The 23,803-nt window shown below is 46.2% G+C and overlaps 1 protein-coding gene across 1 annotated transcript in view; it reads right to left on the reverse strand.

The window, feature by feature from the left end:
- Positions 1 to 241: 241 nt before the first annotated feature.
- PLEKHO2 (pleckstrin homology domain containing O2) overlaps positions 242 to 23,803 on the reverse strand; it is a 36,304-nt gene continuing 12,742 nt past the window's right edge. The window contains exons 2-6 of the mRNA XM_035131677.3: positions 23,618 to 23,770; positions 14,841 to 14,957; positions 10,517 to 10,621; positions 6,796 to 6,894; positions 242 to 4,964 (exon numbers count right to left, since the gene is read on the reverse strand). Of these exons, the coding sequence (XP_034987568.3) occupies positions 3,774 to 4,964; positions 6,796 to 6,894; positions 10,517 to 10,621; positions 14,841 to 14,957; positions 23,618 to 23,770 (1,665 nt within the window). The 3' untranslated portion in view covers positions 242 to 3,773. The remainder of the gene's footprint in view (positions 4,965 to 6,795; positions 6,895 to 10,516; positions 10,622 to 14,840; positions 14,958 to 23,617; positions 23,771 to 23,803) is intronic.

Consider the following 23,803-nt stretch of genomic DNA (forward strand, 5'->3'; position numbering starts at 1 on the left):
TTTCTGGGTTAGCGGAGTTTGTAACCTGAAGCGTTTGTAACCTGAAGCATTTTGTAACCCTAGGTACCACTGTAAATGAATCTGATCTGAATCCGTTCCCCTAATGTGGATTTGGATTTTCCCTCCAACAAGAAGGCCTAGGGCAGCAGTATAGCCATGATGTGGGCTAAAACATACATTAAGAACTTTATGGACAAATAAAAGAAACATACCCTTAAGCCCAAAGAGAAAAATCAAGACACTCAGAAAATCTTGGTTTAATATATACCGTATATATATTAGTTTCTCAGGATTTTAAGGACTTGGGTCACCAGTTATCAATATGTGTGCCAACTACCTCATAGACTTACAAGGATGCCACACTTTTCTGAATGAAACATTTTGGAAAGCAAGTTCTCCCACATGAGATTCAATCCAGCTGCTATTGCCAAAAGAGGCTTTAATTTACTCTTATTTACAAGATAGTATAGAAAAAAACGTTTTAAGTTACTGTTAGTATATAGGCTGTAGAATATGTAGCTTCTAAATTTGTGTGTGTGAGGGGGGGGGGGAACCAGCTGCGAAGATTCAGAGGCGACTTTCTTGTTAAGGTTCCTATGGAAAGCACTTTGAGGAAAGTATGTCAGACAGTTATCCAGTGTTAATTAAATATGAACGGCATGGATGGATGATGCAGGAGATACCTGCAGGTATTTCCTTCAGTGCGTAACTAGATAAATAAGTGCCAGTTCACACATTACCTGGAGTATAGCCTTGCACAGAGCACCAGAGTTAATACTGGCGCCTTGAGAAATGTGTCTGTGTGGCTTTGGCTCCAAGATGTACACGCATCACTTTCTCTAAACTTTATGACCGACAGTGGAACATGTGGCGTGACTTGGTTTTTTATTTTTTATTTTAAAAAAGCATTGTGTTAAGAACTGAAGTGTGATCTCTTTTTGAGGTTGATGGCAGCCTGTTCACATGTGCAGATCTCCATGCGATGCTTTGCTGGAGATGAAAAGTAATGTGTGAACTAGCTCTTTTTGCAAACATGTGTTACATTCACAATCATACATTTTTAGGCACACACAAAAGCCATCGTGGGGGATACCTAAAACAGTAATGGGGGAAAGTAGCCCTAAACACAAATATATATCATCCTTTATTTAAAAGTCAAGCTGCTAGTGCAAAACAATTGCATATATGCTAAAGAGGAGCCCAGCTTCAATCCAGTTTTGCTCCAACTTTGGAGAACTATAACTTAGATATAATCGTGTGATGAGTCACATGATCAGAGCAGCTCAGCTCCCAAAAGGCCAAGCAAAGAAAGGCAAGGGCACTAACCTGAGTGAATATAATGAGGTTGTTAGCTATTGGGTGGGGACACCCCCACTTTTGTGGTGTACTTACAACTATTCAGGGGCAGCTCCAAATTTGAGAGTCCCCTTACATTGGCAGGCCCCTCCATGGCAGCTGGGGTGGGCAGCTAGAGGCTGCCATTTAACATTTCCCACAATTCCTCCAGCGCAGCATCACTCTGGGGCATTGCGAGACATTAAATGGGAATATAAAATGCTTAAACGAGAGCTAGACAACCCACAGTGGGAATGTGCAAGCGTCAGTACTGGTGGAGACTGCTGGGAGAGCAGAGGTCCCAGCAATTGCTTGAGGGTTGCCAGGCCCTGGTACTAGGGCCGAGGTCAGGATTAAATAAATATGCTCTGAAGTCATGTGGGGCACCATGGAGCAAGAACCAGAAGTCAAGGGACAAAAGCCTCCTGCCACCCTGGAGAACCATTCAGCCCCCATTGTGCCTCACAACGGGTGTGGTGGCTGCCCTTCCAGCACCCTCATTTAGAGCCAAGCCAACATTTTATTCACCAGACAGGTTGTTATTTTCAAGCCTGTTATAGGCATTCACACTATGCTTTGTATTAAAGTGCTCTGGTCTACACCAATTTTGTAGGTGATCCAGAACACTGGTGGGCACTATATGAAGAATTCTTTCTCTTTCTTTTCTTTCTTTTTTTTTTTCTTTCTTTCTCTTCCTTCCTTTCGAGGAGGGGGTTCCAACCCTCAAAGGTGCAGAAAAAACAAACAAAAATGAGCTAAGCCTGTCCCTTTGGGCTTTGTTAAGTCATTGTTCACCTCACTTTCCTCCTTTACCCTGCAGGAATAGTTGCATTGTGTATTCAGCAAGAGAACAGGGCCCCTGTGCTAGAAGTCAGCGACATGAAGCCCCAACGAGAAATCTCCCTTCTTCCCGTGAAAACTGATGCATCCTTCTCTGCCTCCACGCCACCCGGCTTGCCAGTGTACAGATAAAATGAAATCCATGGCAAAGGCTTTGCTAGCTGGCCATTTGAGGGGCTGGGGGTAAGGGGCTGAGGCCAGGGTCACAGGTGTTAAGTACCGCTGTTTCCTGCTGCCGAGCCTGCACTGCAAATGATTATTCACCATTCGCACGTTCATTAATGTGGTGCCAATTTAATGCCCACACAATTTTTTTTAATGACATATGAATGTTAAAAGAATCATCTGAGGAAAATGTTAAGCACGAGGTTCCCACACTTCAGGCCCCAGGGTGCAAGAAAAGCTCATGTGAGAAAAAAGCAACCAAAGAGAGCTGAAAGGAAGTTATTCTGATTCATGAGTCCTGGAAATGGGTAGCATTAATTTCATTGGGGAGGGGGGAGCAGGTGTGTAGAAATAGTAATACTGGAGGTTTGGGGGGGTGTGCCTATGCTCATGTGTCTTGCAAGGGTCATTTTCCTAACATTAGCCCCTTGTTCATATGGTTGCCAAAGCTGCTGCACCATTTGCATGGTGGGAATGAAAGCACATGCCCTCTCCTCCTTCACTGCGCATCTAACGGAACGCACAGTAAGGTCATTTCCACATTAAAAAACAAAACAGAGTTGGGGAGAGATGTACATGCGTTGGCTTACTGTGGGGGAGTGCCATGCACCCCATCCTCTACAATTTGCAGTGGATGGCTAGCCTGGCAAGGATAGGAATTCTGCCATTGCTGGAATGCCAGAAGGTTACTATCCACGTCCCCTAAGTGCTTGCTTAAGTCTCTGACTGGAGTCTCGCAGCAAGGAGTTAGTGACTCTTCACACCCTGTTTCCATCTGATGCTCAGGATCGACTCACTCTTCAGTCTGACAACAGCTGGACAGCCAAAACGTAAACCGGCAGTTCCCCAACTTTTGAGGCTCCCCCGCTCCATCTCTTTTAAGAGCTTACTCTGCCTCCATCTCTCTTAAAAACAACTTACTTTTCCCAGCCTCAGACCAACTACCTGCTTTAGCCGGTAGGTTTATAGAGATTCTCATGTGCTGGAGTTTGTGTACCACTTCCACTTGCAAGAATCTTGTGGGTCAGGACAAATGGCTATTAAAGGTGGGTTTCAGGAGGTGCCCCATCGCTGTTTTTTCCCTACTCTCTTGCCAGGGAGTAAATAACCCCCAGTTGATCTAGGCTTTCAAGTTGCTGCTTGCAGAACTGCTGCAAAGGGTCTCCATGAGAGCAAGAAAAAGAGCAGACCCTTCCCTTGTCCTCTTAACCCCCCTGCTGCTGTCACCTGACCCACCAGGGGGTTCCAGCCCACAGCTTGAGATCATCAGAGCGATACTTTAAAATTTACGTTTTCCCCTCCTTCTTAGCAGTGCGCAGCAAGATGACAGCCCCCCCCCGTTTTCAAAACACCGACCTAGCGGAATAGTGGAAAGTTGTGCTGCAATATGGCAACATTTCAGCCAAGCCACAAAAAGCAGAAGCGCCTTCCTTTCAGGGAGCACTTCTCCTATACAGAGTCACTAGATCCTTCTGCGCCTCTTTCCGAAGCTCGGCCAGTTCCTTCGGTTCCTTTTTCAGTTCTCCTAAATCTCTGATCTCTTGCAAGACCTGCGAGGCTTGCTGGAGCTGCTTTGCTGCCTCGTTGAGCAACGTCTCAGCATAGATTGGAGGCCCGTTGCTGCCCTCCTGGGCCTGTTCAAATCCCCCCCGCAAAACCTCCTTCAGGAGTTTCTCTGTTCTTTCCTGCTCACTGGCCACTTTCCTCTCCATCTGAGCCACTTTGGAGGCAGCTCCCTGCTGGAGGAGTGGTCCCAGAAGGGGCTTCTTGGCTGGGTCTAACAGCAGGTTCCCTAGGGAGGCACAGCGAGGCTTGGTAGCGAGATGGTTTCCTTCAGGTTCCAAGGAGGGCAGGTGATCTTTAGTCGCCAAGTCCAAACTCTCCTTATTTGCTTCTTGCTCTGACAAAGCTTCTCCCTGCTCCTCTCCATCTTGCAAAACAGTCTCAGGGGTTTCATCGCCAGCAACTCCGGGGCTGTCACCATTTGGGACATTGGGTGGGCGTTCGCCTTCAGAAGAATCCACCTCTGAGCTGTTCCTGTTCAATTTCATGGTGGCTCTCAACTTCTCCGACAGAACCTTAGGAGGAGGAGCTGGAGGTCTCAGCATCTCCTTGGCTGCTTCGGATACATTTTCTTTACTTCCGTGCACAGACAGATCAACAGCCTCGTCCTCCAGCTGCTCGGAAGCTGGATTGTCCCATGTCACCTTCATCTTATCAGATAAGATCTTTGGGGGAGGAACTGGAACTTTGGGAGGGTTTTTGTGGGCCTCCGTTAGGTCCTCTCCGTCTAGGGTGGCTTCAGGTTCTTCGGCATCATTGCCTGTACCATCAAGATCTTCTTCTGCAGAGTCTGCTTTGTCACCGGGTGCTGCGGTTTCCTTAAGAGGCTTCACAGGAGGCACGGGGGGCTTCTTGGCTTCTACATCTTTGGGTGCGGAGTCGGCGCTCGGCTTCTCCGAAGGAGGCATAGGTGGTTTCATAGGCGGCATGGGTGGTTTGGAAGTCTCCTTTGGAAGAGGAACGTCAGCAGCCTCGCTTGTCTCCACTGTGATGGATGGAGGGCCACTGTCTGGTACGTCCAGGTCAAGCCTCAAGATGCCATCTGACACCCCACTGGCAACCTAGGCAAGGAAACAAGAAGACAGATGTTGGCATCAGGCTGCAGCAGAAAGGGAGGTGGGAAGCATGGCCACCCCATCAACTCCGCTGAGACAATAGCTCCATCAGGCTCCTCCCTCCCGCAATTGTCTTTTGGCAGCAGCCATTCCATCAGGCTGCAGCAAAGGGAAAGAAAGTAAGCTAGACAGCCCCCATCAGCTCTGCTGGGAGAACAGCTACATTTGGCTCCTCCTCTCCCTGAATCATTTCCAGTCCATCTGGTCATTACAAGACATGCGGGTTGTTGTTGTTTTTTAAAAAAAGAAGTGACCCTTGCTTGTCCCCCTCCTCGAAGATCCCTTTTGTGTCATGTCTTCTAGATTGCAAGCCTTGCATTTATTTTTTATTTTAGTTAAGTTTTCTTTAATATGACAGGTTCACACAGCATGTTCACACAGCATGTAGGCAGACACAAGAGTGAGACTTGATCTCATCTTCACTCCTTATGCAGAACCTCAAACATGAACCAAGTACTACAGAGGTCCTTCCAGCACAGCTGTCGGACAACAGTAAGTTTGGTACTATTGTAATCCTTCCAAAAGATAATTGTTGTCTGGAAAGTATGTCACATGGCTCCCTTACATCTGCCTTCACCAACCTAGTGTTTGACAGATGTTTTGGACTGCAATGTCCATAATCCCCAGGCACCATGGTTGTGCTGTCCAAAATGTCTGGAAGAAACCATGTTGGCTTAAGGCTGTGGGTAGTAGAGCCTTCTCTTGCCCAGGAAGGCCACCCCTCCAATATGCTACTTCCTGCCTATTGAGGTCATCACTTAAGTCCTTCTTGTGCGTCTCCTCACCATCAGTGAGGGTGTCCATGGTGACTGTTCTATTCCTTTGACTTTCAATTTGGAGTGACTGCGATGCTCTGGCAATTCACTCTACTGGGTGTTATCAATTTTTAAATCTTGTGTGTTTAACCTTGATTTATGATCATTTTACTATCATTTGCATTTGGCTTGTTGGCTAGCAGTTTCAGAGGCTTCTGCCAAGCAGCAACCTAGAAACATTCGGACTAAATATAAGCACCAAATTGTAAGGTTCTGTGCACAGGAGAGGGGCGGTGTGGGAGCCCAAGGCTTGAGCCCATAGCTTGCAGCATAAATAACTTCTATGCAAGATTGACTACAGATCTGGAGATGGGGGGGACAGGGAAAATGTGCTATGTATAATTCCCTTGTCCAAAATTAATTAGATACTGTATAATATAACAGAATATATACTTCCAGGGCTTTTTTTCAGCCGGAATTCGGGTTCCGGCACATCAGTTGTGCACGATTGCCATTCTAAGAGAACAAGGGAGGTGTTCATAGTGAGTTCCGGCACCTCTTTTTCTAGAAAAATAGCACTGTATATTTCACACATATACATGCAAAGACAAAGACTCTCAACTAACAATTTTAATATTTGCCGTAATGAATCTGTTCATCTTTAAGGTGCCACAAGATATTCTGATCGTTTTCACTGCAAGAGACTAACGTGGCTACGTGTCTGGAAATTATTTACAGGGGAAAGCCATAGCGCATAGCTTTGTATGCAGATGGTCCCAGGTTCAATCGCCAGCAACTGCAGTTGAGGATCAGAGAGACTCCTGCTTGAAACCCTGCAGAGCCACTGCCAATCAGTGCAGACAGTACTGAGGTGGTTGAACCAATGGTCTGACTCTGTTTACAGCTGCTTCCTGGGTTCCAAAGGCTGCACAAATTGGCTCTCGTGGTGCATTTAAGATACAGAATTCAGACTACCAAACATAAAAAGTGGAGTTTGGGGTTTTTCTAGCCTCGATTATTACCTCTTTGAGATGGTATCTGGTTGGTGGACGACGGCCCTGAGCCATTTTTGCTCTGTTTCGTGTCACGTGTTCCAGAGAGAGGTCTGGATCAACCTTCACCTTTAAACAGGGAAGAAAACAGAGGAGGGGGAAAACATCACCTTCTTTGCCCATGAATGGATGAAGACTAAAGGAATCCAGCCTTCCAACCCTGCTAAAACTACCAAGTTTGGATGACTCATTCACACATTAATAGATGCAGCACAGAAATCAATTACTGCATTAAAAACAACTATGAGGTATAATTTATATAAAAGATGGCCTTGTTTTTTTCCAACCGTCCCTGCACCAAGTAGAGAGTTAGCCAGTTCTAATCTGATCTCGCGTTACAAAAGGAAAGGTCTCTGGGACATATGACTGTAACTCAGTGGTAGAACACAGTCTTTGCACACAGAAGGTCCTAGCAATTCTACATCATAGAACTGTAGAGTTGGACGGAACCACAAGGATCATCTAGTCCAACCCCCTGCAATGCAGGAATCTTTTGCCCAACTCAAACGCACAACTCTGAGATTAAGAGTCTCATGCTCTACCAACTGAGCTATCCTAGGAATCTTATTCTGAAACCCTGAAGAGCAATTCGGTGTAGACAGCATTGAGATAACATCTGTGTTCTCTCATCTTATACTAGGAAGGAGGACATGTCGGATTTTTCAACCTCAAACTAGACCCTTCCACCCAAACTACTTAGGGTCTCAACAATGCCGTTAACATCTCTTCTCCTGCTAAAGTGAGCCCCCTACCACCAGGATGAAGAAGATGGCTGTCACAAGTTTATAACATTTACCAGAGTGGTACAAGCATGTATCTGGGATCCACGGCCTGGGAAGGTTGATGCATAAGGCATATTCCTTGATTTGTGCACCAAGTTCAGAAACACTGCCATTGTTCAAACATTTAAAAATGACAAGCTTTTTTTGATTGTGTGTGAAGCAGCCCTGACTTCCAAATAACTATATAGCTGGTGCAACTCTAACTATATAGAGGCTGATGGTTATGTCGGCGTTTGTCTGCGGACAAACGCTGGCTCCCTCGGCCTATAGAGCGAGATGAGCGCTGCAACCCAAGAGTCGGACACGACTGGACCTGATGGTCAGGGGCCCCTTTACCTTTACCTATATAGTATTGCCATGCAGGGGCTGGTGGTTATATTATCGTTGATATGCAATTGCACTGAAATGTATACTATATTCGTCATTAATCAATATGTTGTGGTGATTGGCAGCTCATTTTATGATGACCTTAAATGTTACAATGTTCATATAAAGCAAATTGACTTATTTGTCAGCTTGCTGTGTTATGTTTTGAAATGATTTTAGTATTTGATTGTTATGAGCAATGATGTATTGATTTGCATACAAACAATAAGTAAAGGTTTTCTGCTGTAGCAGATTCCAGTAACCTTAGAATCATGCCGAGATTTTTCACCAATGGAGAAAAGGGCCCCGTAAAGTCTTTTCTAGCACCCTTCTGGATTCTCTTTTCGTACATAGTTCTTTTTCCAGAAAGACCCACGTTTTCAGCCTTAGATGCTTTGGAAGCCTGCTCACCCAGGAGACTCTTCCTTTTGGACGCTGTCAGCAAGGGGCAGATGGAGTTCATTAGCACACCCACCCACCAGAGGAAAACAATATGTCCAGACTTCACAATGCACTAGTTCAGGGCATCCACAGCTGCCCCTGGCAGCGACTCCATAGATACAGCAAACACTGCCAGCATCACCCAACATGACATCACTTCTGCAATTCCTTCTTCCTGTGTAACAGGAGCCCTGAATGCCTTGAATTCAGCCCCCCACCCCAGCCCGGCTTGAATTTGCAAGGCAACTGCAATTAGTCTGCTGTTCCCAGCTGGCCCTGTTGTGCTCAGTTTGAGAAGCGGCGATACCACGACACTCAAAGCCAATTCAGTTCTGCTAGAAGGGAGAAATGTTGTTGGTGGGAGAGGGATGGGTTAGTTCTTATGAAACCGTTTCCTTCTCAACGGTTACAGCTCCACACTGCACACACACACACACACAAATCTCCCTTTGGGCTTAATTGCGAGAGAGAGAGCAAGGAGGGGAGGAGACGGAAAACCAGACTCCAAGTTCATTCAGAGTTTACATTCCGCTGCCAAAACTGCCCTTGATACAGGCCCACGGAGGGCCAGTCCAAGCGGATTTTCTTCTCCGGCCAAAATAAATCCTTTCCCCCTCAACACCGTCAAGCCTAGAGCTAGATGCAATACTGAAAAAAAACCACACACCTGAAATTCACTTGCTCATGTGGTATCACTGCTGATAGGAGGAGCAGGTGTGGGACTTATTGCAGCCTGAGGGCGGCATTCCTTCATGGGAAACCCTCAGGGGGGGCACCTGCCAGTGGAGCCAAGGTGAGAAGGGGCCAGGAGCAAACAGTGAAGCAGCGGTTTGGGACTTTTACCTCCGGATAGTAGGTGACATTCCAGGAAGGAGAGGTGTGCATGTGCAGATTTCTGCATTCTCCTTGTTAGGAGATTGAATCCTGACAAGACAGAAGTACTGTTTGTGGGGGACTGGAGGCGGGCAGGTGTGGAGGCCTCCCTGATCCTAAACGGAGTAACTGTGCCCCTGAAAGACCAGGTGCGCAGCCTGGGAGTAATTTTGGACTCACAGTTGTCCATGGAGGCGCAGGTCAATTCTGTGTCCAGGGCAGCTGTCTATCAGCTCCATCTGGTACGCAGGCTGAGACCCTACCTGCCTGCAGACTGTCTAGCCAGAGTGGTGCATGCTCTGGTTATCTCTCGCTTGGATTACTGCAATGCGCTCTATGTGGGGCTACCTTTGAAGGTGACCCGGAAACTACAACTAATCCAGATTGCGGCAGCTAGACTGGTGACTGGGAGAGGCCGCCGAGACCACATAACACCGGTCTTGAAAGACCTACATTGGCTCCCAGTACGTTTCCGAGCACAATTCAAAGTGAAGGAGCGTCTCCACCCCCATCATTCTGCCCGGACACTGAGGTCCAGCGCTGAGGGCCTTCTGGCGGTTCCCTCACTGCGAGAAGCAAAGCTACAGGGAACCAGGCAGAGGGCCTTCTCAGTAGTGGCACCCGCCCTGTGGAACACCCTCCTATCAGAGGTCAGAGAGATAAACAACTACCTGACATTTAGAAAATACCTGAAGGCAGCCCTGTTTAGGGAAGTTTTTAATCCATGATATTTGATGTATTTTAATGTTTGCTGGAAGCCACCCAGAGTGGCAGAGGAAGCCCAGCCAGATGGGTGGGGTATAAATAGTAAATTATTATTATTATTATTATTATTATTATTATTATTATTATTATTATTATCTGCACGGCTGGGATGTAGCCTGCTGGACAAAAGTAAGAGTCACATCCACTGCTCCACCCAGTTTTGCCTCTGGCCCAAGCATCCCCAAACTTCGGCCCTCCAGATGTTTTGGACTACAATTCCCATCTTCCCTGACCACTGATCCTGTTAGCTAGGGATCATGGGAGTTGTAGGCCAAAACATCTGGAGGGCCGCAGTTTGGGGATGCCTGCTCTGGCCCCACCTACCATGGGCTTGCGAAGGCTGCCAGTTGAGGGAATGTGGCCTCAGGGATGAAAAGCCTTCCCTACTCCTGCTACAGACAATGCTGAGCTAGATGGACCAGTATGAAGCAGAGCATAAAGCAGCTCTCTGTCGTTCACGCTACCTCGTCCAGTATTCTGTTTTTGCCCCGGTTGATGCCGTCATTGAGAGCTTTCATCCACGACTCCTTTTCTTCCCCACTGGATGCCTGAAATTTGATATCTTGCACCTGAAAAAGGAAAAGAGAGAGGTGTGGACTATACTCAAGGACTGCAATTTGGGTATATGGTTGGCTTGTGGTTCCCCCCCCCCCTTTTAAAAATAAGATCAGTGCCCATCCTGCATTTCAATCAATGCTGAGAAATCCACCGAAGCACGGGCAACGGCTAAGCCAAGCAGCTCAAAGGAACAAAGGTTTTCTTGTGCTGTAGGATCAGGGTTGAAAAAGTTGATCACACCCAACTGCAGAGGACCAGCCAGCTCCTAGAGAACCAGCAATCTACTTTCCTGTAGACCAGGGGGGATTAACCTCCAGCCCTCCAGATGTAACTGGACTTCAGGTCCAATCATTTGGAGGGACAAAGGTTTCCCATCCCTGCTGTAACTTGTAATCCAGCTTTAGTCCAGCCAGAAAATGTGTTTTCAGCCAGGGATGGATGACCCTCCAGATGTTGCTGGACTTCACCTCCCATCTAATATAATATAATATAATATAACATAATATAATACAATACAATATAATAAGAATTTATTATTTATACCCCACCCATCTGGCTGGGTTTCTATGACCATGGCCATGCTCACTGGGGTCGATGGTAGTTGGAGTCCAAAAACATCCAGAGAGCGACACGCTGACCACTGGCCTGGTATCTACTGTAAAAGGTGGCTAACAGCACTTAAAATTAGTGGTTTGGATCTTAACTCTCTTTCTATCGTTGGAAAGAGTTCACATTTGTGAAAAATGAAAGTAAATGGCTGTGGCACCCCCAGGCAGAATCCCCAGCATCTTCAGGTAGGGCTGGGAAAGCTGCCCTGCCTCCAGCCCTGGGGAGCTGCTGCCAGTCAGTGTAGACAGCACTGAGCTATATAGAAGAATCGACAGACTTGGTATAAGGCAGTTTTCAGTGTTCATAAAAATGGGACTTTGCTGCCTTCTCCTTCCTTCTGTAGTCCCCATGTGCCCTTCTGTCTGTTTCTGTGAGCTGGCGGGGTGCAGATGGAGTGGGGGGTTGGGCAGAAATCGCCTTGGCCACATGCATTAATGGAAGAGCAATTTAGCATCTAAGACAATCGGCACAACACCAACACCCTAAAAGCTCAGTATTGTCTGGTGGTGGCTCTCCAGGGTTTCAGGCAGTCCAGCCTGGAAGTTCTGAGGACTGAATCTGGGACCTTTTGCATACTCTACTACTGAACCACAGCTCTTCCTCTAAAAACAGAGTGAGATTCTAGTCCTCATGGTTCAGTTGCTTGGAATGGCATCAAGTCAGAATATTGGCCCATCCAGCTCAGTATTGTCCACACTGACTGTTCTCCAGGGTTTCTAACACGGACATTCTTATGCCTATCTGGAGATGCCGGGGATTGAACCTGGGACCTTCTGCATGCGAAGCAGATGTTATTCCACTGAGCTATGTCCCTTCCCCACCTCTGCCCCCTTGTAGACAATACTGAGCTAGGTCTAACTCTGTAAAAGGCAAATCTGATTGGGGTCCCCCCCCCGCTGCAGCTGCTACCAAGGTAAAAAGGGTCAGCAGCCCAAGCAGACAACCAAGAGGGACAGTTTGCTGGATGGACATTGCGCTCCTCCCAAGTGCCCAGCCAGCTGAGTCTGAGTCACCCTTATAAACACAGCCCTGCAGCGCCAGGAAAAAAAAGCTGTTCTGGCAAATCACAGCATGAGAGCACCCATGCTGAACGACGCGTGCAGTTTACTGTAATTTTAAAAGTGTCCCAACAGTCCAGCCATCTTTTTCCATGACAAGCAGTTGGCTAGAAACCCACATAATGAAGGTGGGCGGAAAGGTGTGTTTTGGGAAGGGAGCCACACACATTTTATATGGAGAATGAAAGACGTCACTTGATGCATTCCAAAACAGACACGCTTCCCCCACGAAATAACGGCGGCAGCATCCATCTAAATTGCCCAGAACAGCAAGAACAGGAGTTGAAGGAGGCCTTCCAAGCCTGTCATTCTGGTCCACAGGACTTTACCCAAACCATGTCCCTTCTCCAGGCCACAGCTCACATCAGTCCTGGTGCGGCCCCATAAAGTGCTTCTGCTTGGCTGAGAAGCATCCTTGAACCATGATAATGCCTCTTGCTTCCCTGGATGAAATGTTCTTGTTGGGGAATATGTTTGCTCCACCCACTTTGCCTCTGGCTCCGCCCACCAAAGTACACCTGGTCTGACCAGCAACAGCACTTTAGGATCTCAGACAGAGAAAATTCTACCCCATCCCACGAGAGACTTCTGATTGGAAGAGCCAGGGATTGAATCTGGGAATTTTTCTGCACAATTATCTTTGGATCTGCATATTCTTCCAAATGGACAGCTGGATTAGACTCCGCATCACACGACTGAGGCCGTGAAATTTCTAAACATCCTGGCAAATTTTCAGCATCTAGAGATGCAATATGGGTGTGAGTCTCTCCCCGTTTCCCCACCTCCGTAAGTGAATCCATACCCTCATGTCAAATCCTCAGCCGTGAGGTGGCTTCTCCCCCCGCCCCGCCTCTCATCCTACCCCTTGACAAGAAAAAGCAACTGCAGTCCACTTGGGGTCAGGGGGTAGAAAGGGCCGAAGCTTCAGGACAGAGGAGCAAGTGTCACAAATGTGTTTGTGTGTTAATGCTCTGTTGATATATCTTCCCACAGCTGCAATTCCAAAACAGGAGAATAAAAAAGGGATGCACAGTTGTGTACGCTGGCCTGCTAATGGAAGCCCGATGTAACATCTGCACAATTATGTTGTCTGTCAACACTCGCGCCAGATTCCCAGTGAATGCAAACTATGTGGGGGTTGGGGAGGCTCTGAACAGTAAACTTTTCGTTGGCGGGAGTCAACCACTCCAGCCACAGAGTTTCGTTCTGAAATGGGTCCCCCCTGCATCCCTTTGGACCTCGACAACACAGGATCAGAAACCAAGAACTGCAAAAGGGATTTGTGTACTGAAAGGCTCTGCAAAAACCCAAAATGCCTTTGCAACAGTGTACAGAGATCCTCCACGTGAGGGGTGATCCTGAGCCAGTTATACAGGCAATGAATTTGCAGCTGGTGGGAGGCACATCTGGATGGGGGCGGCGCAGAAGGCCTACACAGTGTGACCCAGGATCCCACCCTACCCCCCTTGCGTGTTCTTTCAAGGCATGCAGGAATTGGAACAATGAGTGTGTGGCTAAGAGAAGTTTCATGTTAATGTTAGTGAGAGGTTATTGCGGGAGGCAGTGGAAGACAGGAGTGCCTGGCGTGCTATGGTCCATGGGGTCACGAAGAGTCGGACACGACTAAACGACTAAACAACAACAACTAAGAGAAGCCACTGCTCCTCTGGGCTACTGCCATATAGTAAGTAGTGTAGTGGCAAACTCTGAAGTGCAGGGTCCCTTGATAGTCACAGCTATGACTCCTCATCGTCACACCCCTCAGAGCCATGCCCCTTCTAAGATTATACAATAATAATAATTAGGAATCCATTGCAATGATCAATGCAGATCTGTGCTGCATTTCAGCTACCATCTACCATTTTTCTGTGCACATCCACGGGCAAATGATTTGGAGTGCTCCAATATCTTCCTTTGGAATGACTTAAGTTGCATTTCCCTTATCCGTAACAGAACCTACCTACTGTTCTCTTGAAATTGAAGCCCCTTCTGTTTTCAGGGTCCCTAAATGCTTAGCCTTGGGGCATGCAAAACCAACTCCCCCTCTGTGTTCTTCCTACGCACCTTCTCCAGAGTGACCCCCAGAGCCAATCGTCAGTGGCTGACTCCCCTCCTTTCACGCTGTTTGGCTCCAATCAACACAAAGTTGGTTCGTCTCAGTAGCTAAAAGAACTTCTATTTCATGCTGATCGGGCAGCTCTGGGATGCTAGAGACAGGGACCCTGCTGAAACCCTGAATCATGACACCTCTGTTTGCGCCCATAAGGCTGACCCTTCCAACAGGCAGAACGAGGAGGCTGCTACATGGGAAGGCCCAGCTCTTCAGCAAACTACACCATGCCCCTAGCTAAAGCAACACAGCACACACTTTATATACTGAAGGTTTGCAGTTCCATCTCTGACTTCTCAAGCCAATACATCTGCATGGCACCCTGGAGAGCTGTGAAAAAGAACAGCTGTGAAGCATGGATAAGTACACAGCACTAAGTAGCAGTGTTGGCTTCTTGGGGAGGGGTGACAAATAAATGCAATTCATCCATGTACAAAGAAAAGGACATCCTACCTTGTGACCCGGAGACCGGATTAAAATGAACCGATTTTTCCTTTTCAGGAGGGCACGCAACTCTTGGCACCTGTCGTACCGTTCCAGCTCCACGGTCTCCACACACTTCTGTTCATCCTGCAGGGGTGGGGAAATAATACAGATTAGGTTACTCTGATTTAAGACATGAAACCAGGTGCAATGTTGCGCAGAGGGCACTGGGCTTGGACTAAAACGGCCTGGGTTCGAATCCTGCCTCAACCCAATGCCCACTGGCCAGGCCTCGACCAGCCATTCTCTCTCATTTCAACAAGCAGCAAAACCATTCTAGGCCGTGCAGTTCTGCAGGGGTGTTGAAAAGCTCACAGATTGCAACACTGGACGATGGAAGGCAGCTTGTGAGTGTGGAAATAAATGGATCTTAGTGATTTAAGTTCATGGCGGAAGGAAAAGAACACAGATGTAATAAAATTCACACACAATTAGGTATTTCAAACTTTTACACAGAGATGGAAAATATAAGTGTATATCTACCATCTTTGAAGGCAGAGTCATTTTGGATAATATTTTCTGCAATTTCTGCTACTTTACATCACTTAAGATGGTTCTGCTTGTGGTGGGGAACAGCAAGGAGTTTCATACGAAATCAAAATCAATCTCTTTGCATCCCCCACCCCCCAACTTCTTTCCTTTTGTGGCTACAGACCAGGTGTAAGGAACCTGAGGCCCTCCATCTTGCTAGACTACAACTCCCATAATCCCTGACCATCAGTCATGCTGTCTGAGGCTGACAGGGTTTGGAGTCCAGCAACAGTGGGAATGTCAGCACAGAGAAGGAGGCCCAGTTGACTGCACTGTAGAAGCAACTAAAATGGTACAACTGGGCAGCAATATTCTAAGGGTGCAAAAGTGTGCTGTTCCAAATTCCCTTGAGACGAAACGTGTCCATATATCTGGTGCCGCTTGCAGAAAAACAATCTTATCATTATGGGCCCGATCCTGCAAAATCTAGCTTGTGCAAGAAACCAAGTCACAGGAAACTGAATGCAACGGAAACGTTGAGCAAACACAGAGTATTTTTGTCTGGGTCCGTTTGAAGTCATGAGAAGCTCACCAGTCAAAGCACATATAGCTAGATTGAGATTGCCTCTCTCATATTACTGCTCTGTCCCAGCCCAACAGAGTCATGGGGTGCCTGAAACCCCACTGGTTTTCTTTCTTCTTCTTTTTCCTTCCTTCCTTCCTTCCTTTTCTTTCTTTGCATTGCAAGCAAATCCCAGCTCTTTAAGCACATTTAAACCATACTATAACATATAAGAGCTTGTCCCCAAGGTGAGGCCACAAAACACAGGCGTTCTGCCCGAGACTTTATTGCTTCCATTACATGCAACGTGGTTTAAATTGTATTTTCACTGCTTCTTTTATTTCTTATATTTTGCATTTTATTGTATTACAATTTGAATCCCATAGATTTCATATTGTGATACCATAAAATACAATAAAAGAAGCCATAACAAATACAATTAAAGATCAGTATGGATACTTACTGTGAGGGGCGTGCTGTCTCCCGTCTTCAATTACAAATTAACAGAGAGAAACCCTCGCAGAGCTATAATTTGCAGAGTTCTCTGGGAAGAGGCATTGACTGTTAAACCTCTCGGGGAATTGGACCTCCGTGAGGGGAACAGGGGTTAGCCATTCTCAGCACCATCGCAGATCACAGTTCCCAGGATTCTTTGGGGGAAGCCATAACTGCTTAACGTGGTTTGATACCGCTTTAAATGTAAGGTATGGGTGTGGCCTAAGATTTAGCTGCTGGATTGGCCTGCTTCTGTACATGGAATTTGGGAGCAGGATGTGTAATCCTGTCCTTTGTCTCAGGCAGAAAGACATCACCGGCCAGTCTTGAGCAGGTATGTGTTAGAGAAGGCATGGCTTTAAATACTGAAATACTCAAACCACTTTGGGCGTTATAGGTAATAACTAGCCCTTTGAATTGTGCCCAGGAATGAATCATATAATTGTAGACTTGGAAGTTACATCTTGGAAGGATAATCTAGGCCAGGGGTCAGCAAGGTTTATCTTGCCTGGGCCGGATCGGTCCCGCGGAGATCCCTCCGTGGGCCAGATCGCGCGCGCGCCTGCAATTTCCGGTCTCTGGGCGTGCACAGATGCAATTTACAGCGCCACAGAAGTGAGTTGGCGCGCTGCACCGGTTTAGTGCAGCGCGTGAGCGAGCAGCTCAGTTCGGGGGCAGCTCGTGGGCCAGTCAAACGACCTCCACGGGCTGGCCAATCCCCTGAAATATGCAGGAATATGCAACTGTCCCATGAAGGGATCAAACCTGCAACCTTGGCATTATCAGCACCACCAATGAGCACGAAGCCAGTTCAGACTGAAAGGGAGAAACAGTATTCTGCTCAAAATACCAGTGAGCCCTGACAACACTCTGGGAGCTGTATTATTATTATTATTATTATTATTATTATTATTATTATTATTATTATTTATATACCGCCCTATACCTGGAGGGTCTTGATTCACAGAATAAAATCAAGATATAAAACCACAAAATACATATTATTTGCACCAGCTAGCATTTCCTACTAACTTTTCTAGGGCAGCCCTACCGTGAAGCATGTTGCAGGAAACCATGCTAAACGTGCCCAAGGTACATGCGACTGTACCTTGGGCTTCACCTAAAAAAGGGTTGAGTTGGCACACACGCAGAATGTTCCTTATATGATATTACAAAAGTGGTGTGTGTGTGTGTGTGTGTGTGTGTAGGAACCCCTTTGCTACCTTTTATTGAACAAGGCTAACACTACTGTTATCATTTTATTTATTTATATCCTGCCCTTTTCACAGAACTGGGATTCGATGTGGCTCAGAAAAATTAAAGCAAACATGAAAAAAAGCACAGATAGCTAAAAACATATAAAACATAAAAAAGGCATTTTATCTATAATAGAATTAAACAAGTTATAGAAATGCATCACAGCACTATTAATGGCCCCTTCCCAAAAGTCTGTTGGAATAAAACAGTCTTCACCTGCCAGCCAGCCACAATACAACCACTGTCTTATATTTCTCCATATTTCATTGTATATTTCTGCCATGCAGAAAAGACTATTTAAAAATATCTATTTCTCTCTATCTACCTTTATACTATGGGAGGGGACTTTGTCCTAGACCAAGGACTACTTTTTCAGATCAAGTACAAATACCAACACACCAATAGCTCATTGCAAGCTTGAGGGACCACCTTAGCCTCTCGCTTGTGTATTTTAACCTCTCATGCAAACTGACTGCAATTTTTGCAATTCACTGCCATTTACCTCCTGTCGTCCAATTCTCTCCCTTATATATATCTGCCAACTAACATTTCCCTTAATGTATCTGAGTCCACGAGAACTTATGCCATAATGAATTTGTTAAGGCCCAAAGGCTCTAAAATTGCTTTTGCTTCAAGAGACCAACCCTATGGAAATCAACTGGAGAAGACAGTGCTATTGAGCCAGCAACATCTGGAGAGGTGCCACCATCTAAGGCAGAGAAGAAAACACAATCAGGCAAGAGTCCTTCATGGGCAAAGAGGAGAAAGGGGAAAGGCAGACCACAGGGTATGAAGGACAATTGCCTTGGTGCTCAGTAGCAGTCAGGAAGATGGGCTGTAGCAATTACGGTAAACCAGGGGTTTGTTGTGAGTGCATTTTAAAAATTTCTCATCTTGATGACTTCCAACTGCCTGGGGGATTAATGATTGATTAAAGGTAAAGGGACCCCTGACCATTAGGTCCAGTCGTGAGCGACTCTGAGGTTGTGGCACTCATCTCGCGTTATTGGCCAAGGGAGCCGGCGTACAGCTTCCAGGTCATGTGGCCAGCATGACAAAGCCACTTCTGGCGAACTAGAGCAGCACACGGAAACACCGTTTACCTTCCTGCTTGGAGCAGTACCTATTTAACTACTTGCACTTTGACGTGCTTTCGAACTGCTAGGTTGGCAGGAGCAGGGACCGAACAACGGGAGCTCACCCCGTCGTGGGGATTTGAACCGCCGACCTTCTGATCGGCAAGCCCTAGGCTCAGTGGTTTAACCCACAGCACCACCTGTGTCCCAACGATTAGGAATGCCCATATTTCTCCTCATAGCCTAGCCACTGCTATCTGTTGGACTATGGAAATGTGCTGCACATGGAGCTTCCTTTGAAGGCTTTTCATTAAAAGACAATATGGGAGGACGGGGGACTGCTAGGCTACCAACCGGATACTGGCGGAAGCAAACACACTTTGCCAGCCCAACACTCCCAACAGTTGCAGGTCCATTTTGGACCTCAATCCAGGAAGCTTACCTTAAAAACACAGGAGCGTTATGATGCTGGGGTTGAGCAGGGATCCTGACACCAGAGTCTACTGAGGCAACAACATTCACTCCATACATTTAAGCGCCATGACACAGCTTTAAACACCTGTGGCTTCCCTCAAATAATCCTGGGAAATGCCATTAGCTAAGGGAGCTGAGAGTAGTTAGGAGACCCCATTCCCCTCACAGAGCTTCAATTCTCAAGAGTGGTTTAGAAATCAAACCCTCTTCAAAGGGAACTCTGGGAACTGGAGTTCTGTGGTGATCTCCTCTCAGCATTGTTAACCAACTACACTTCCCAGGATTCATTGGGGTGGGGGAACCATGCAAATGGGGGCTGGGTTTACACTTGAGTAGCCAGCCTGGGGCCTCATGGGGGCTGCTAAACCCAAGGCTGGGACACAGGAGCCCTCTGGGCCAGATCCCACAGCACTAGGGCTTATAGAATGAGGACCCTCATGGGCACCCTCTCCTGGGTCCAAGGAAGTCAGAGGCTGAAAAGGGCTCAATCCAGTCCCAGTCTCCAGTGGAACAGGTTGCTCACTAGAAACTCTCCATGGTCCTGCAGGTTCCTCAGACAAGACCCTTTCTGGTCCAAAGTTGTTCTCTTTATCAATTGTGTACTCGTGAAATCCTTGGTCTTTGTGGGTGCTTGTGAGCTTTTACGCTGCATTCCTGAAGGATGGGTTTTAACTGCAGGACAGCAGCGAGCCTTTACACTTGCCAAGAGACACTGCGAAATTAGAGGGATAAACACTCACCATCTATTATGCAACGGTCTGGAGACCATAATATCCTTGCTATATCTGAACACACATTTTATAAACATCAGCTTCATTTGTATACATATTTGGACATTTGGTTGGCATGTATAGAGCTACCTGTGTAAACTAAGATGGATATATTGATGGTTATTGTATTGTTAATGTGAGATGAAATGTTTTTTTCTCCTGTGTGTTTTTCTCTCTCTCCTGTCCCCCTTTTCTTTCTCTCCTTTCTATATATTTTCCCCCTTTCTTCAATTAATTTGCAATACAGTGGTACCTCGGTTTTCAAACGTTATCCTGCTTTTCATGCATGGCATTATTGCATTGCTTTGTCATTTCTAACAAACCCACCCATCCTTTGACATATTAGAAGGCATCTTTCCCTGTGATGCCACTGTAAGACCAGTGTGATGGTCTTAACACGGCCCTGAGAGGAAGGGGACCAGATACACGCTGGTAATCTTTGCACCATTTAAAATTTTGCAGAGTGCTTTTACAACAGCCTTGCAGAGAAGCTCTGCAGCCTCCCGTTTTATTTTGGTTTTATTAGCCTGCGAGCCCACACTTGCCTCTGTTAGCTTTTGCAAAGCTCACCGCTGAGGGGGGAGGGAGGGGTGTGCACGCGTGAAGTTACTAGTCACAGCTAGTAGAAAGCTGTGGGAAGAGGGCAGCAGCGTTAGCAGGTGTCAGAATGAACTACACTACTTGTGACGGCAGGAGAAACACCACATTTTCAACAGTCCCCCTCTGTGTGTGCTTGGGGGAGATCTCCGAAAGTAAGAAAGCAAACATAACACAGAGCAGGCTGCTGTACAACAACAAAGAAGCATTGCTTTTCCTTTTAAATTTGCAGAGAGCTCTTACGGCGGATAAGCGTTCAAAGATGGCATTGCCCCACCGGAAGCTAAAAGTGGTGCAGCCTATTCTACCACTTCAGGGTTCTTGCAGTCTTATTCTGTTGCCTGTGTGGACCAGGCCTATAGCTGGTCGCCTGGAGGAAATGTGTGTGTGGGGGGGGGGGAATACCATAGTTAACCAGGCAAGTGGTTATTTACAAGCATCTTTTACAATTAAAAAACACATTTTGTACATCCTGTCCTGTTCCCCAAAGGAGCCAGAGGCTGACGTGCCGGGGGATGTCTGTCTCATTTGCTCCTCACAATCACTCTGCAACATAGGCCGCTAGGCTGAGAGTATGTAACTTGCCCAAGCTTCACAGACTTCATCACTGAGTGGGGACTTGAACACAGGCCTTACCCCAGATCATGTTCTATGAAGCTCTTGCTGAATACAACTACTACCCCATCACTCCACCCTTGTCTTTATTCCCAACTTCCAGGAAATCCAAGTCTTGTACCTGCAACTGCAAGAGGCGGTTCGTGTTTCTGAATGCTCCCCAATGTGAAAAATGCTCTCCCTTCGCTCTCTTCCCTTTATACTGTAGGATCCCTGGAGCAGGAACTTACTCCCTTTTGTCTATACTATAAAGGACTGCAGACACTGATGGTGTTATATATCTCATATTTCTTAAAGTGTATTAAATTAGCACTCATTATGAAAAAAATTAATCTTTTAAAAATATCCAGAAATGAAATGCAGCAAGGAGCATCTTTCATAAAATCCTCGCTCGATTGTCAATGAGGGCTTACTCATTATATAAGTAACTACCAATCCCCAGGCCTAAATTATATTCTGATGCTTAGGTTGCAATCCTAACATGCACAGGACTGCACCCTTAATTGCTTAAAAGCTGCAAATTAGACTTCAGTTGATTGTTCCCAAATCCTATGAAGTCATTTCACCTTCTCTAGATGGTGATTTTATTTTCCAGTCAAATCAAAACAAATTATTTGCAAATAATATTCTGGTCAATTCTCAGCAAATATAAGAAGAGGTTCCTGATATTTGTAAAAATAATAATAAATATTCTGATGTTGATTCTCACTAAGTCCTGTGAGGCAAGTCCTTGTTATTCCTGTAGACACCTGGGAAAAATAAGGCTGAGGGAGAAAAATAGTGACTCACCCAAGGACAAAGAATATTAATGCCGGAGCTGTGATTCAAACCCAGATCTTCAAAGTCAAAACACAGCTCTTAACAAAAGAGCAACACAAAGAGCTCCTTTATTGTGAGTCAGACCACTGGTCTATTGTTGATTTTGACTGACAGCAGCTCTTCCAGGTTTCAACAGAGATTCTCTTCCAGATCTTCCTGGAGATTCCAGGGTTGAACCCGGGACCTTCTGCATTCACAGTAGAATGTCTACTGCTAATCTACAGGCCTTCACCAACACTGGGCTTCAGATTGCATTTCATTTTCTTCTTCCTTCTTTTTAAAAAAGTTATGCCTACTCAGAATTAAGTCCTGTTGAATTCTACAGGACTTACTGCAACGTAAAATTGCACAGAATTGCAGCTTTATTGTGACATGAATGTTTGTGGCTTAGAATCTATTTGATCAGATCCTTAGATGGCATAACCACATCTCTCACTGGCACACATGAGTATAGAAGGGGGTGGGGGGGAATGTGTAGCAGCGCTTCTAAGAAAATGGGCTCTATTAAATAGTTTAACATTTAAAGCTGTCTTTCTTCTAAGACAAATAGAAAAATTCCTTCAGTAGCACCTTAAAGACCAACTAAGTTTTTATTTTGGTATGAGCTTTCGTGTGCATGCACACTTCTTCAGATACACAACACTTCTAAGAGTTAGAGCTGCTTACCCCCAAGCAATTAATAAAAGAAAGAAGCAGAGTCAGATATTAAAAGCCTGTTTGATGAATAGACATGTTTTCGTTTTTTGTCTGAAAAATAACAGGGAGGAAACTGGGTGAATCTCTGCAATAGGGCTGGGAACCTCAGGCTCTGGGGCCGAATGCAGCCCTCCAAATATCTTTATCACCCGTGGGACTCTCCCCAAGAAACACCCCTCACTGCTCCAGCTTTGCACCCCAAGTGTTTTTGCCTGGCTGGAATGTACCCTTGAACTCAGACAATGTGTCTTATTAGTCTGGATGGAGAAGTGGGTGAATGTGTGTAGAAATCAGTATACTGAACATTTATTGCCTGGCACGTGGCTCCCTGCAAATTTGCCCAGAAGGGAATGTGGCCCTCGGGATGAAAAGGGCTCCTAAACTCTGCTCTACAGGGATACCCGTTTCCACGACCAAAAGGGCCTAATCTCTTGAGTGGCTGGGGAAACCAAGTCAAGTGGGTTGCATACATATTATTATTATTATTATTATTATATTATTATTATTATTATTATTAAGCATCTTAGAAAATGACACAGACAGCAGGGCCTCCAAGGCAGGTATTAAAGCTTGAGCAGGTTGAGATCCCCAAAGCTTCACGCCACAGCATGAACCTTTCAAGTGGTACAAGACTGTTGCAATGGATGAAAACGGCAATATCCCTGGAATGTAGAGTCTCATACAAGGGGACAAACAGGCGCTTATTTTGTTATGGAATTGACAGGTGCAACCTTAATGCAGGGGAACTGTGAGCACCAATGGTCTTCAGGATTTAGCAGGCAAACGTACTGAAAGGCACCGTGTCAAGACAAGAGTGGCTTATCCTATCATTGCATTGTGGCAGGCCCCAGTGTCACAGAGCACTGAGCAAGAGAACAGCCCTCTCCAGAGAAGCTTTCCTTCAACTGTTCTTACCTCATCTTCGTACACGAACAGTTTGGTTTTACACAGCTGGATGTAACGCTCCTTCCAGAGACCAAAGATGCCTGCACTACTCTTCCTGATCCAGCCAGCTTTCTCCGCTTTATTAGGACACTTCGGCTTCTCTGGGGTCTCCTCCTTCACACCCTAGAGCCACACCAGGAAAAAAGAAAGGTTGTA

Source organism: Zootoca vivipara, chromosome 13 (assembly GCF_965207765.1).
Source record: "Zootoca vivipara chromosome 13, rZooViv2.hap1.1, whole genome shotgun sequence".
Classification (NCBI taxonomy): Eukaryota; Metazoa; Chordata; class Lepidosauria; order Squamata; family Lacertidae; genus Zootoca; species Zootoca vivipara.